At 37.1% G+C, this 16,419-nt stretch overlaps 1 protein-coding gene across 8 annotated transcripts in view; it reads right to left on the bottom strand.

Annotated features, from left to right (window-relative positions):
• The window catches only part of AGTPBP1 (ATP/GTP binding protein 1), a 158,061-nt gene that overhangs the window by 57,950 nt on the left and 83,692 nt on the right, over nt 1-16,419 (bottom strand). For all 8 annotated transcript variants that reach the window (XR_004277300.1, XR_004277301.1, XM_032306880.1 and 5 more), the window contains exon 14: nt 6,266-6,981. Coding sequence is in view for 6 of the 8 variants with exons in the window: in XM_032306880.1 (XP_032162771.1) it covers nt 6,266-6,981 (716 nt within the window). In the remaining 2 variants the exon portion in view is untranslated. The remainder of the gene's footprint in view (nt 1-6,265; nt 6,982-16,419) is intronic.

Genomic DNA, 16,419 nt, shown 5'->3' with positions numbered 1-16,419 from the left:
TGTAGCAGGCAGCTCTAACTATGTGAGCTGACCCAGTGACCATTGTGGAGAACTGTAGAACACAGCCACTATCTAAAACTGCCAGGTATGAACCATAGGTTAAGGCTATCATACCAATTTCAAGAAACATCAGAAACTTAGATTTCTATGGGGAATCTCCCAAATCTTAAATGCTAGCAATCAGCAAGCCAAAACAAAACAAAACAACAAAAACCGGTCTGCAAGTGAAGCCAAAATCATGGGCAAGTTAATATAGCCAATGGGCCACTGGTTTTCAACCTGTGACATTGTATTTTAGGGGACATAGTGGTCCATGTAAAATTACATTTGAGGGAAATATCTCCCCTGCCATCGGCCCTCGTTAATAAAGAGGGAAACCAGTCCTTTATTCAGATATGGATTTGTGTGAAGCAACACAACTTTCATAAAATATCAATCCTTCCTTTACCTTACCTGCTTATTAAAATATACAGATTTCCAGCCAAAACAAAACAATAAAAATTTTCCAGGTACCCTCAGGGACTGTAACCTCAAACCTATTGACATTCAGTATATATCAAAGGCTTCGCCCAGAAGATAATTCCCGCAGGGCAGTCTGAACAGAAAATACTCAGAAGGTCATACGATATGCGGCCACCAGCAACACTGCCCTGTGTTAGTTAGGTTTTAACCAGTACAGAGCAGCGTTACAAGAAAGAATTTAATACATCTCAATGCTATATTTACTCTAGAGGTATTATGGGAAATGTTGTTTATCACACAAGTACTCCCTGAGGATCCACAGAAGATAATCTTTATAGAGAGTATGGTTTAACCACAACCACATATACATGATCATTCTATCTAAAGGATGGACAGGACAGGCTCTTGACCTAGACCAGAGTTTGACTCTTGGCTCTGCCACTTACTAACAATGTAATCTTGGATAAATTGCTCAAAAACCCTAGCTTCAGCACAGTCTTGTATAAAGTAAGAGGAAGAATAGCAAGTTCCTCACAAAAGCCAAGTGATACACCTTACTTTATTTTTTACACATATACATGGCATAAAAAGTGCTGATTACTTAGTTCTCTGCCTGGCCCATAAAAAACACTCAAAAAAAGCTACCTGCTGCTGTTGCTCCTACTAAGAGTTCTGCTATTATGTCTGTTCCAGAAGTACTTATGTTTCCCCTGAGCCATTCTAGACTTAATATAAAGAAATTCAGGGTTTTGCTTTCCTTATTTTTGTCTTTCCCACAATTCTTTCATCTACTTTTTATTTATTATTTTTTTAAAGATTTTATTTATTTATTTATTTATTTGACAGATAGATCACAAGTAGGCAGAGAGGCAGGCAGAGAGAGAGGGGGAAGCAGGCTCCCTGCTGAGCAGAGAGCCCAATGTGGGGCTCCATCCAGGTCCCTAAGATCATGACCTGAGCCAAAACCAGAGGCTTTAACCCACTGAGCCACCCAGGCGACCCTCACCTACTTTTTAATTTTAAATTTATGAACAGGTAATAAATTGACACGGAGCCAAACAACCCATAGCCTCCCTCCATCCAGTTAACTACTATTATTACTTTCCCTCTGTAAGCATCTTATAGCTCCTTCCATCAGTGCCTAGAGATCTTTCTATTTTTTAATCACTGCACAGTAGTCACAGAAAAGATACACCATAATGTATTAAACTAATCTGGCATGGGAACAACGCTGCAACAAAAAACTTTGAACACCATTTCACGTATGTGTAAATTATACCATGCATATAACTTATAAATTCCCAGATGTGGGATTACATGTCAAAGGAAATGTGTATTGTTCACCTTGACAGACCCTGTAAGACTGCCCTCCACAAGAGCTACTATCAATCTGAAATCCCATTATCAATGTATAAAGGAGCCTGTTCCTCCACAGCCTCATTTATAGAATGAGCTATAAAATGTCTAGATTTTGGCAATTTTTATGTAGGATATGGTATTTCAGCACTTTTTAATTTGCATTTCTTTTATTTTGAGAGAAGCTGAAATACTTCTGTGATTAAGAGTCATGCTATTTCTTTGTCGTATATTTCATTTTATTTTGATAAAAGTATGTTGGTACAAGGTCTTAAATGCTTTTTAAAACAAGGCAATACAAATTATATTCTATTATAAAATACAGCTAGACAATCTTAAAACACACAGAAAAATAATGGAAAGTAAAATCAAATGCTAAAAGTTACCACCTCTGGTGAATGGGGCAAAGTGACCTTTCTTCTTTCTACGTTTTCTCATTCTCTATTTTACAGAATATGAAAAACAGGAAAAATGTACCCAAAAATGCTATGCACACTTTATTTTTTTTTTAAGATTTTATTTATTTATTTGACAGAGAGAGATCACAAGTAGGCAGAGAAGCAGGCAGAGAGAGAGGGGGAAGCAAGCTCCCTGCTGAGCAGAGAGCTGGATGTGGGACTCGATCCCAGGACCCTGAGATCATGACCTGAGCTGAAGGCAGCAGCTTAACCCACTGAGCCACCCAGGCGCCCTGCTATGTACACTTTAAAACACAAGAGGTAAGTTACACTTTTCTTTTTTTTTTGGTAAGTTACACTTTTAATTTGTAAGCCAACTTAAATAAAAAATACGAATTCAAGTAATTATCAATATGTGATTACAGTTAAAAAAAAAATTTCAAGGGTTAAGTACAATGAAATACGAAGCTTATAATAGGTTTTACCCCTTCCATATGAGGTGAAGAAATTTTTAATGAAGTTTTATTCATTTGCTGCATTATTTTCAAAAATATTAATGCTTAAAAGATCAGTGATAGGGGCGCCTGGGTGGCTCAGTGGGTTAAAACCTCTGCCTCAGGTTGGCTCAGGTCATGATCCCAGTGTCCTGGGATCAAGTCCCACATCGGACTCTCTGCTCAGTGGGGAGCCTGCTTCCTCCCTTCTCTCTCTCTCTTTCTCTCTCTCTCTGCTTGCCTCTCTGCCTAACTGTGATCGCTGTCTGTCAAATAAATAAATAAAATCTTAAAAAAAAAAAATAAAGATCAGTGATATTTGGAAAGTAGAAATTCAAACTAACAGAAATATTTTTACTAATTTTAAGAAGTCTAATGCTTCCTTTTTCTGAAAATGATCAAACAAGAAATTCTTATTAATTTTGACATTATTCATTTATAATTTTACTGCATTTGAACAGGGGCTGGGCTATAAGTTGGCAAGTAATTTATAAAACGTTTATCATTTGCTCAAAACCTAAGTTGCAGAAGACGAGGCAAATAAGATAAGCAAACTAGAAACAACCTCCTCAATGCAGTATTTCAAAAACCGAGCATTTCTGGGTAATAAGAAATACTTACTATCTGGCCTGTATTGGATATTTTATCACATATACAGAACCAGGAAGCCTTCAGACCTAGCTACTGGGGTCAAGCAGACTTTTCCTTTAAGAAACAAATAATAAATATTTTAGGCTTTGCAAGCTACACGGTCTCTACAACAATCATTCAACTCTACCATAGTGGCACCAAAACAGTTACAGATCATACATAAACAAATAGGAATGGCTGTGCCCCCAAAAATCTTTACTTATTAACACAAATATGAATGTCATATAATTTTCATGTGTCACAAAATGTTTTGTTTTAGAACCATTTAAACATGTAAAACCACTCTTAGCTTGTGGGCTGAACATAAACAGGCAGTAGTGAGCTATATTTGATACAACAGGCCATAGTTTGCATATGTGTTTTCGAGGTGAATGACAAAGTTTTCTGATCATTACCTACTAGAAATACATTTTAAAATTCACTGTACTGGGTGCCTGGGTGGCTCAGTTGGTTAAGCGACGGCCTTTGGCTCTGGTCATGATCCCAGAGTCCTGGGATCAAGTCCCACATCAGGGTCCCTGCCCAGCAGGAAGCTTTCTTCTCCCTCTCTTCCCTGCTCCTGCCCTATCTCTGCCTCTCTTGCTCCAATAAATAAATAAGATCTTTCAAAAAAAAAAAAAAAAAATCACTGTCCTAATAGGTCGTCTGGGTAGCTCAGTCACTCTTGATTTTGGCTCAGGTCATGATCTCAGGGTCATGGGATCAAGCCCCACATCAGGCTTCCCACTCAGTGGGGAGCCTACTTGAGATTTTCTCTCTCTCTCTTTCCCTCTACCCCTTCCCCTGGGCACACTCTCTCTCTAAAACAAATCTTTAAAAAAAAAAAAAATGACTGCTATGTGTGTGCACATGCACATACACACATGCCCCTGAAACAAAAGTTTATGAAATAATACTTTGCTGTACTACATGACACACTATTATTTTATACTTTAATACGGGTTACTAATGGGCATCAATCCATTGTTTGAAAATAAAATTGATATCTAGAGAAATTAAGTTATTTCGTGCAAACATACACACACAGAATCAGTGAGAGAGCCAAGTCTAGAATCCGAACACTCTGACTTGATTTTCAGAGTGCCCTGTCCTGCCAGGACACACCCCACTAACTCGTCATGCCTATCAAGTCAAACCAACTGGTTCAAGTATGCTTGCTACATGCATTTGTTCCTCCAGGCTCAAATTATTGTCACTTGAAGGAACAAATGCAGTTCCCATGCAGTTCCCCCACAGTTCCTGTGGGCATCTCCTAAGGAGAACCTGAGAAGACAAATGTGACCAGGATGAACTTTGTTTCCAACACTGCAACCTCCCCAAGGCTGCAATGCCTCATCTCAATCCTCCAGCATCAATCTAAACCCCCCACCCACTCAGCTCCATCCTGCAAGTGACCCAAACTTAGAGGAGTATGAGCCCCTGGCAATCATCTCTTCTCATTCTGAGGGGCTGTGACATGCCCACTCATGCTTAAAACAAGTGAATCACTTGAGTTCCACACATAGTCGACCTGCTGCCATGGTGTACAAGCAATCTCACCTCCTTTAGCTGATCTGGGTCAAGATGCCTGCTGGTCCTAGACACAAGAGTCTAAAGACACCCTTGGCAGCCTGTAGGGAAGTTGTACCCTTATTACATCCCCCATGGAAAGACAACATCCACTCTGGGAGCCAGGACTACTAACCCTGCAGAGCTCAGAGGTACAGGGACAGAAAGTACCAAGTCCCCTAGTGGAACACTGCGAGCCACAGGTAGGTAGGACTACTTTCTGTCCCCACCTCCTGGTCCTCCTGGTATGAGACTTATGCATTCTTTCTTTTGGGAATACAGAACCACGTGGAAGTTTCTAATTTAGTACATATACTTCATTTTGAAAGATTGCAAGCCATTACTACACAGTATTTCCTCCTAGTTGGGAGCTTCACTGGCCTTTTGAAGGCCATTCTGGCACTCTAAGAGGCCAGGTGCCTCTGGACAGTGCAGTGTGTGTGTGTGTGTGTGTGTGTGTGTGTGTGTGTGTGTGTGATGCATCCAGTGGATGCCAGAGCCACACCCACTTCTACACACCTTTCCCAGTTCTGATGCTACATCTTATGTCATTCCATACCTGTGGGTAAAGGAGCCAAATGGTAGCATTAAACACACACTAAGTTGCTAAGTAAAAATGATTAATTTATATAATACATTAAATATAAAAAAATTAAGAAGATACAACTGTTGTTTTAAAAAAGCCTATAGTCCAAGGAAAATCAAATGCCCACAGCAGTGTCTTCTGTATCATTATGTGCTATACTCATAACAAGAGCACAGAGATTAGGCACTAGTAAACCATCATCACAAAACCCTAAACATAATCACTGAAAAGAGTCAAGTTGCACCACAAATGTACTTAGAGGCCAGGTATTACTAGATGGTAATAGTTAATACTATTTGTAATTTATAAAATTAATTGGCAAGATCTAATAACTTTAGTTACTGTTTTTATGAGACCCAAATTTTCATACTGAGTATTTCCAATTTCAATTTTTGCAACAAAGTAATATGTGTCCACATTTCCATTTTTAAATCATAAATCTAAATCAAGTTCAAATTATAATAAAATACTAAATTAATATATTGCTACTAATATTTATTAAAGATTAGTAAATAACCTATATATTCAGATGCCATCTAAATAAAAATTTCTAAATTGTCCAATGGTTAGGTTTATTATGCTGGCTCCATCTGGATAAGTAATGAGCTTAGAAAATAAAGTTAACCCATAAGAACAATTGCAAATAAGAGCAAATTTCCAAAGCAGGATAAAAAAATGACAATAACTTTAATTCAGAATACTTTTCTTCCTAAGTACTCATATTTTGACAATGGGCTTGTTTTAAGAGAAAGAAGAAACCTGAAACTCACCTTTGTACACCATATGGTCTTTCTAAAATAGGCTCTTTGAATGGAGGCGGAATGTGACCAAAATAATCAGGATAAGCCACTTCTGAATATTCTGGGACAGACTTTGTATTTTTCACAATCTCAATATAGAGATCTGAGTCGTGGAGTGTGGGTCCATCAGAGACTTCCACTGACGCTTGCTCCAATGATGAAACAGACTCTGTATCTTCATCATCCTCAGTTTCAACTCCAGTACAACACAGTTTCCCTAGCTGAACTGTTCTTCCCTCAAAAAGAACATTTCCACAAGCGGCCATGTGTGGACAAGCTTTAGTGCACGTGAGGACGGTAAGAGGGAGGTTGTAGTCCTTCTTGGCTCCTGCAGTAAAACCTGGGGCTGTCTGGGAAGGGATATTCTGCAACGTAATTCGGTCCAAGGCCTTCACAATATCATTGTTTACGCCCTGAGTGGATGTAATAGTTCTGTTTTGATCACCTAGCTGCTGTTGTGATGTTCTGTCATTATTCTTAATATCTTCTTTTGCCACATCCATACAGGTAGGTTTCTTATCACCTTCCTCTCCTTTAGGAGACACATTTGCATTCCTGACAACTCCTTTTTTTAAGTTGCCTGGATTCCCAGATGCTTCCTCTCCCGCAGTAGGAACAACAATAGGACCACGTACTTTTCCCTCAAATACGAAAGGCTTTGGTTCTTTGGAGATTAAATCATAGTCCTTTGAAAATTTAAAAAAAAAAAAAATGTTCAACCTTTTACCTGTAAATATTAAAATGTATTAACAAAACTAAGACTATATTCTTGAATATGCTGCTTCAGAAACCTAACATTTGAAAATCAGGAAGATGGATAAAAGAGTATGTTTTAATTTCACTAAGAAAACACAAAGTATTTAGCCACAAAATTCATTACACTTATTTTACTTTTTCGATTATAAAAATAATGCCTACATATAAGAGAAATATGGGAAATTTTACAAAAGCACAAAGCATTAAAAGCATCCAGTCTCCTATTAAAAAAAAAACACACACAACTGAATTGTTATTCATTAACTCAACAATTAGAGTGTCTGTTTTGTGCCAAGCAATGTTTCAGGCACTTAAATACCATCAACTTAAAAACAAAAAGAGAAACAAAAAACTCTTCCCTCTTGCAGCTTCCTTCTTTGGAAGGAAGGGAGAGGACTGTCAACACGTCAAGTAATAAACATGACACAGGCACGCCTGGGTAGCTGAGTCGGTTAAGCATCCACTCTTGATTTCAGCTCAGGTCAAGATCTCAGGGTCCTGACATCAAGTCCCCCACCCCATGAGGCTCTGGGCTTGGCAGGGAGTCTGCTTGAGGATCCTCTCCCTCTTCCTCTGCACGCACCCCTATGTGCACCCTCTTTTCCTTTTCTAAAATAAATCTTTCTTTAAAAATGACAAAAATGTATGCTATGGAAGGTGAGTAGGCTAAAGCATTAAAGAGGGGAGAATGGGAAAAAAAAAAAAAAGAGGGAGAATGGGGTACTGGTACTGTGGACTGGGAGCGCCAAGGGGAGGGAAGATGGGCTACAATTTGAAATTCCATGGATTTGTGAAGCCTCACTGGGAAGATAACATAAAAGCAAAGGCAGAAAGGGCTGCCATGCTCAGGAGCCAGAATAGAAGAATGCCTGATGTATGCAGAGACCAGCAAGGGAGTTAGGATGGCTGGCACAGAATGAGCAAGATGAAATCCAAGATGTAAAAGAGGACCAGATACTGTACGGCTTTGCAGGCTACACTGGGAGCCAATGGACAATTTGGGGAAGAGGAATGCCATGAGATGACTTATATTTAGGAAAACAAAAAACACACACAAAAGAAAACAGAACCTGTATAAGCACAGAGTTCCTTAACTACCTAGAGTACAAGGTTTCATAACCAAAGGGGTTGAGACATTTGATCTAGATAATTCATTTTTAGAGAGAGGGAAACAAACCATAAGAGAGTCTTAACCATAGAGAACAAACTGAGGTTTACTGGAGGGAGGCGGGCATTAAGGAGGGCACTTGGGATGAGCACTGGGTGTTGTTATACATAAGTCATGAATCACTAAATTCTATGCATGAAGCCAATTTTACCCTAAATGTTAACTAGCTAGAATTTAAATAAAAATTCAAAATTGTGTGTGTGTGTGTGTGTGTGTGTATTTCTTTTTTGTTGGGTTTTGGTTCTGTATTTCAGGGGTCAGGGGTGGCAAGATAGGCAGCACCATCTTGCACGTTATAGGATGTTTGGCAACATCCCCGGCCTCTCTCCTCTGTCTACTCTAGATGCCCGTAGCATCCCCACCCATTTGTGATCACCAAAAATATCCCCAGATATTGTCAAACACGCCCTGGAGACAAGCCCAGTTGAGAACCACTGTTCTATTATCCTTCTGAGGACTGAGGACCAATTAAGAGTGTAGGCAAGTTGGTGAGAAGGGGTTGGATTCTAAATGCACGGTGAGCCAGAAGTGCCATGACACTGCAAAAGACCAGAGGCAGGACAGAAGGTACACATACGTGACAGAGGTGTCACTTATGGCACCAAAGTGCTTGCCTGAATAAACGAAAAGCTTTAGTTTAGCTCTGAGAGGTTAAATGTGAGCTATTAAAGTAGGCAATTAGACATATGAGTTTAGAATGGAGAAGAAATATCCATCCAGAAGACAAATACTTGAGAGTCATTATCATACAGATATTATTCTGAACAATGAGAATGGAAATCATCATTGGAAAGAACTAAAGAGAAGAAAAAAGACTGAACACCGGGGCACTAAAATCAATCTACAGAGGTTGAAGAGATAAAGATAAAACCGAAAAGGAGACAGAGAAGGAAAAGTCAGTCTGGAAAGACAAATACCAGGAAAGAAAAATGTCCTAAAAGCCAAGTTTAAAAAAAAGGATGCTGCTGACAAATCAGGTAAGCTTCTCTCCTTTTAGATTTATATAAATATTTTTTTGTCTATATAAGACTCTATAAAAGAAATATACCGCAATTGACTTAACCTTTATTCCACAGTTGGGCATTAAGTCCTTTATACAACAGAGAAGGATTTAAACACATAAAGCATGTAAGTAAGCCATTTCCAAAATTACTACTATAAAGAATTCTGTAATGAACATCCTTTTGCATAAAATTTTTCTTTCTTTAGCACGATTTCCTAAGCACAGACATGGAATTACAGGGACAGATACTACAATCAATTTTAATATTTAATACAAATTGTCCAAATACTCTCCAATAATACATATCTTAATATTTATTCTCACTCTGTATGAGGTTATCTATTCCAACTGATCTTCTTCCTTGCCAACATTAGCTACTATAGTTTTAAAACACTTCTTTAAAATTGGTAGTTAAGAAGTATAATCTCCTGTCATTTAAATTTTAATTTCCCTATGAGAAAAGCAAAAAATTGTCTATTCATCTGTTAACTGGTTTAATTCTTCATAGATAACTTATTTGTTCCTGAAATATAGGGGTTTTCTTATTTTGTTGTATAAATTCCTCCATTAAAAAAATACAGACATACACACACACATAAACTAATCCTCTAACCCGTTTTTTGCAAATATTTTTCTGTATTTGCACTTCTTTTAATTTTCTTTAACTTTTTAAGACTCATTATGTCATGAAAATTATGAAACTTTTCCTTTGGGATTGATTCCTTAAATATCCACTGTATAAAAACCAGGGACTCAAAGATGATTCACTTCCAGCCCCTCTACCACATCTAATCCAAGGAGACAGTGGAGGCACAAAGGAGGTAGTAGGTAGGTGGCTGTGCATTACAGCTGTTGAAGAGGAAAACACTCTGTTGATTTATGAACACTGGCATTCAGAGAATAGTGCTGAATTAAGTGGCATCTAATATCTAGATGCCATTTTGATTCAAGAAGTTACTTCAGTATCAAAGTCGGTATGCAGCAGAGGAAGTTTCCCCATAAACAAACAAGAATGTAATATGAAAGCTGCATTTTTTAAAAAGAGTGTAAGCACATTCCATGTACATAAATTAATTTAAAATAATAAGTTGAGGCAAACAGTTAAGAGGTTTGATTTTTAGAACAGCAAGTTAACTGTAAATATTTTGATGTTAATCTACTCATCTATGATCTGAGATCATGCTGAACTGAGAACAATTCAAAATACAATTTAATGCATTAGGGTAAAAAAGTGAAAATAGTAATTCCACCTACAATCTTCAGATCACCCTCGTAATATGTGTTATGAGTCCATTTTTCCTGAGAGTGCCCTTATTCTGAAAAATTCTATAGTTAGAAGAGTTTGTTCAGAAAAGATGGGCTGCCGTGTATATATGAAAGATAGTTTTTTAATAAAACAGACATTTATTTTGTATCAAAAATACCACTGCGCTTATCTTATACCATCTGTACACATGTGGTGATATTAATGCTGAACTGTAAAATTCAGGAATTAAAATGTGACCCTGTAATTCTTAAAAAAAAAAAAAATCCTGTTGTAGGAAACCTGGTGAGTAAGGTATCACCCCTCAGAAACTCTTATAATTGCTGGGTAAGATATTAAAATATTTTAAGTACAACAAATGAATAAGACAGCAAAAACAAAGAGGAAATAGTAATGAAGATGGGATCCCAAAGTAGTAACTTCCACTTGGAAAACATTTGCTGAACCAGGTGACCTGGGGTTTAGGTTTTTCTATCTCAGAGTATAAAGAATAGGAGACTATCCCAGGACCTGCATAAGATGGGAAGTCTACCAAAAGGTCCTCCTCCCATAAAGATGAAACCTCATAAAGAACGAAACCTTTGCTATAAATCCCCTAGAAATAGTCCCACCACAAAAGAAATAGTGAAGAAAACCAACAGTCTCAAACCTTAGCAGTAAGAGGGTAAAAAAAAAAAAAAAGACTACTCATAAATTGGTACCAAAAGCCTAACATCACACACCACACAAACTGAAGCCTGAACTCACATTACTTGAGTATTCCAAAAACCCTCAAGGAGGAATGTAACCTATATGAGTGCTTGTCAAAGGAAATAACAAAAATGTCTGGTGTTTCCACATAAGCTCCACAAACAGAATTATAAAGAAAACAGAATTATAAAGAAAATCAGCTCACAGGGAGGAAAAAACAACAACAACTAAATGAAAAGTTAAGCAAGTAGAAGAGAACTAACTAAAACAAACAGATGTAGAAAAAGACCTACAAGAATTTCAGATACTAAAACTATAAGACTAACTAAATGGCTATATGTAATATGTTGAAAAGAAATAAAAGACAAGAAACAAGAAGTTTAAGAGTGACTAAACAGATCTTTTATAAACCTTCAACACCAAAAGAGAAAACAAGTTTCAGTGCCCAATGGATGTTTATAATGACCAATCAGATAGAGCCAAAAATAAAATGACAGAACTGGCAGACTGTTTGAATGAATTCAGTTGAATGCAGCACAGAGAAAGAAAGGGAAAACATGAAAAAGAGTTAAAAGAAACAGAAGAGAGTAAAAAAGTCTGGATTACCATCCAACTGGTAATGCCAAAAGAGAGAAGGAAAGAGAAAAAGGCACTTTCTGGAGAAGAGGTGGGTTTTTCCAACCCCTAAGAGAAAATAACTCAGATTCTAAAAGACAGTGAATTCCAAACAAGATTTAAAAAAGAATACCCACCCTTAGTCAACACTACTGGGAAACTGTGGAGCAGGAAGCTAAAGAAATTATCCCAAAAGTCACCACAAACAATGTGTTATAAAGTGAAAACATACAATTCCCATACATACTACCCAACAATTTCACTCATATTATCCACCCAAGAGAAATGAAGGCAAATCTCCACCAAAAAAAAAGCTTTTTACACAGATTCTGGTATCAATCTTATTCACAGTAGCCCCAAACTGCAACCATTCCAGTGTTCAGCAAGTGAATAGATGAAGAAATTATGGTACATCCATACAATGAAATGCCACTCAGCAATTAGGAAAGAGATACTGATACATACAACATCAGTGAACCTCAAAACCCTAAGACAAGCACAGAGGCCTTACACAAGAGTACATTCACATAGGATCCTGGTTATGAGAAGTTCCAGAACAGGCAAAGTTAACCTACAGTAACAGAGAGTAGATCAGTAGTTACCTGGGCAGGAAGTGGGGGGAGACTGACCACACAGACACAGGGGCCCAGGGACACACCTGGAGTGACGGAAATAATTCTGTATCTTGGCTGGGTTGGTAGCTGCACAGTTGTACAAATTTGTCAAAACTCACTGAACTTAAATATGAATAATTTACTGCATGTAAATTATATTTCATTAAAGTTGATTTTTAGAAACCAGCCAGAGAAACTAACTTTCAAGAATGATTACAAAATAAAGACAACTTTCAAACCAAGAGAGACACTAAAAGACATAATTCCAGCAGAAGGAAAGTAAGTCAGACTGAAAGACTGAGAAACAAGAAGTAAAAAACAAAAAGTAGGAAAAATGTCTGTAAATCATAACACTGAATGTAAAACACAAAGCAATACCATCATATAGATTTTTTTTTTAAAGCTAGCGTTAAAACATAAATTAAAAATATGTACATTGGTTTGGGAGGTGATTATACTTAAAGTATTCCAAGTTTCATTTTATCATTAAAAGAAGAAAGGTTCCAATTAACATCAGAATAGTAAAAATGTATGTTACAACACCAACAGTAGCTAGAATTTCTGTATATATGTCAATATTCAAACTTATACTTCAAAGGAATAGTTTATTGTATGTAAATGTACACCTCAACAAAGTTGATTAAAAAAATGACAAGACCGTACAGCTTCCAAAAGGATAAGGGTTAAAAAGTGAAACAAAAAAAGAGTCAATCGAAATGAAGGCTAAAAAAAAGACAAAGATAACACAGATGAAACAAATGAAAACACAAAACAAGATCTCATAAATATAAATCCAAATACAGTAATAATTCTATGTAAATGAACTAAATGCTCCAGTTAAATGAACTAAATGTTCCAAGACTCAGACTTGATTTTTTTAAATCCAACTATACACTGTTTAAAAAGATATACATCCAAGGATATCAAAAAGCTGAAAGTAAAAAGATCTTAAAAGATACCAGGCAAGGGGCACCTGAGTGGCTTGGTAGGCTGCAACTGACTCTTGACTTCAGTTCAGGTTGTGACCTCAAAGTTGTGGGACGGAGCCTGCACTGGACTATCAAGGCTGCTCAAGATTCTCTCCCTTGGCCTCTGCCCCTCCCCCTGAAGCATGTGCTCTCCTCTCTCAAAAGTAAAATAAAATAAAAATAAAAGACACCAGGTAAGTCATCAAAGTTAATTTAGCTATATTAATATTTTATTGAACATTTTTTGCCTTAAATTCTTAGAGATGAGCAACTTTACAGCATCAACAACTTCGTAACCATTAAAATTTCATTTCAGGGATGCATGGGTGACTCAGATGGTTAAATGACCGACTGTTGGTTTTAGCTCAGGTCATCATCTTAAAGTCCTGGGACAGAGCCCTACGTTGCACTCTACGTTCAGCAGGGAGTCTGCTTGGGATTCTCTCTCCCTCTCCCCCAGCCCCAACCTGCTCGCTTACTTGCTTGCTCTTCTCTCTCACTCTCTCTCTAAAATAATCTTTTAAAAAAAAAGTTCATTCCAGGAGGAACAGAAATCAATTCACATTTATATGCAATAAATAAATAAACTGAAAAATACATAACAAAAACTGACCTACAAAAAGAAGGAGACACATTTGCAATCACAGTGAGAAATTTTTAACACATTTTTCACAGTAATTGATAGGGCTGGAATAAAAATCCAGGACAGAAAATATCTTCTCAACATGATGACCAATCTTATCCCAATGGGAAAATATACCACTGTGCCTGACAGTTACATAAGAGTTCTTTCCAAGGATACAAAAATAGTAACAAAAGCTGATCAAATTCAATGCCATAAAATAAGCCTCAAAAATTTCAAAAGATTCTAATTATAAAGAATGTCCTCTTGGGGCACCTGGGTGGCTCAGTTGGTTAGGTCATGATCCCAAGATCCTGGGATCAAGCCCCACGTCGGGCTCTCTGCTCAGTGGGGAGTCTGCTTCTCCTCTGCATGTACTCGCTTTTCCTCTCTCTCTCCCTAACTCTCTCTCTCAAATAAACAAAACCTTAAAAAAAAAGTAGACTGTCCTCTTCCTGCTACAAATGCTAGAAGTCAACAGAAAGATAAATACAAAATTGGAATTTTAAAAAGCTTACTTTGACATGACTAATGAATCAAAGAAAAATCATAATGAGGGGCGCCTGGGTGGCTCAGTGGGTTAAGCCGCTGCCTTCGGCTCGGGTCATGATCTCAGGGTCCTGGGATCGAGCCCCACATCGGGCTCTCTGCTCAGCAGGGAGCCTGCTTCCCCTCTCTCTCTGCCTGCCTCTCCGACTACTTGTGATTTCTCTCTGTCAAATAAATAAATAAAATCTTTAAAAAAAAAAAAAAAGAAAAATCATAATGAAAATAAAGTTTCAAAACAAAGATAATGAAAATACTAAATATCAAAATATGTGTGATGTAGCTAAAACAGTAACTGGAGAGAAATTTGTAACTTGAAAATATATATCCTGGAAAAGAAGACTGATAATTACTGGATACCTATCTTAAAAACTGGAGGAAAAAGGAGGGGGGCAGTGACCAAAAGCAGGAAAATCAAGAGATGGCACTCTAAGCCTACTGTTTAGATGCATGGGGATTTCAACTTCAAAAACATGCTAAAATTGATTCTAGGAAACAGCAAGTAGGAAGAGGACCCAGTTTTTCCTGATTAAACTGTAAAATTATGTGACTCTTTAAACTCTGTCCATACATATCTTAAATAAAAATTTAAAACCAAATTAAAAAGAGGAATAAAAGAAAAACAAAAGTCCACATGGTAACTGTCATCATGCTACCAAAGACATGAAAAAAGAGCTGTGAAAATTCAGAATTTTGACACTGCCAATATTCTGCTATTAAGAAACAAAAGCAAATAAAACTGTAACCGTCACTATGAATAAATAATCACAGTTTTAAAAGCATGGTAAGAGCCTTCAAAAAGTCTGTTGATAATTACTTTAACAATTCTATATTTTGTCTTCAAATGCATTCAATGTGCCTCCATCTGGCCACTGAGTAACTGCCTTAACACATCTGGAAAAAAAGTGGATGGTGTACAGAAAACACATCAAGTAATTTTAAGCTCCAATGGTGGATACTGAAAATGACATGCAAATCCAAATGGAAAAAGTTGTAATTGAACTTAATTTCATTTAATGTTTAATATGTCATGATCTGCCAGTATTTGACAATATGATAGCTGAAAAAATCCTTTCAAATACTTATCTGGAACCAACCAATATTTTCAAACCTCAAAAATCTTTCACTTAATAATTTAACTGCTGCTTAGATATAGTTCCAACACACACTTCAAATAATAGAGACCAAAGCGTTTGAACAATGCATTCCTCTGAAACTGAAAAATGAGAAAGGTAGTCCAGTGCCAACACAACTACTTCAGAAATGATTTTCCAGTTATGTAAATAAAAGACAATGTGCTATTCCCCGTAACGTACGCTACAGAAATACAGCTGTTCTACATTAAACTTTATGGCAAAGTAGAGAGACACAGGAATAAATAAATACATGTTATCTGAAATACTTGATGCAGGTTTTTTTGCTTAAACATAATAAAAAGAAGTGACTCACTTGGGGAGACTTTTCAGAGCACTTACACTCTGACTAGCCTGTCTTTACCATCTGACCTTGGCCAAGTCAGACCAAAAGTAGGAACCTGCTCTCTTCAGCAACCAAACTAAAGGACAAGCTGGCCCAGCAAGAAAACATCAAGGGTAGCCTGTTCCAGGTGATGTATTAACAGGCAGACCTACAAGAACTCACCATAACAACCTACAAGAAAGAAGTGGCCTGCGAAAGAATGAGAATCAAAATCCCAGCCTTGACACCCATTAAAAAAATTTTCTTTACTCTCACATCAAAACTCTTACCATTTTTATTCATGTTATATAGTTCTTATACACATGGAGAGAAGAAAGTAGGTGACTTCTTCACATAATAATCAATCCCTTCCCCAAATTCCTTCCATATATATATATATATATATACACACACACACAT

The sequence above is a fragment of the Mustela erminea genome, chromosome 12 (genome assembly GCF_009829155.1).
Source record: "Mustela erminea isolate mMusErm1 chromosome 12, mMusErm1.Pri, whole genome shotgun sequence".
NCBI lineage: Eukaryota > Metazoa > Chordata > Mammalia > Carnivora > Mustelidae > Mustela > Mustela erminea.
The sequence above is the reverse complement of the archived record's forward strand: the minus strand, read 5'-3'. Positions and strand labels throughout refer to the sequence as shown.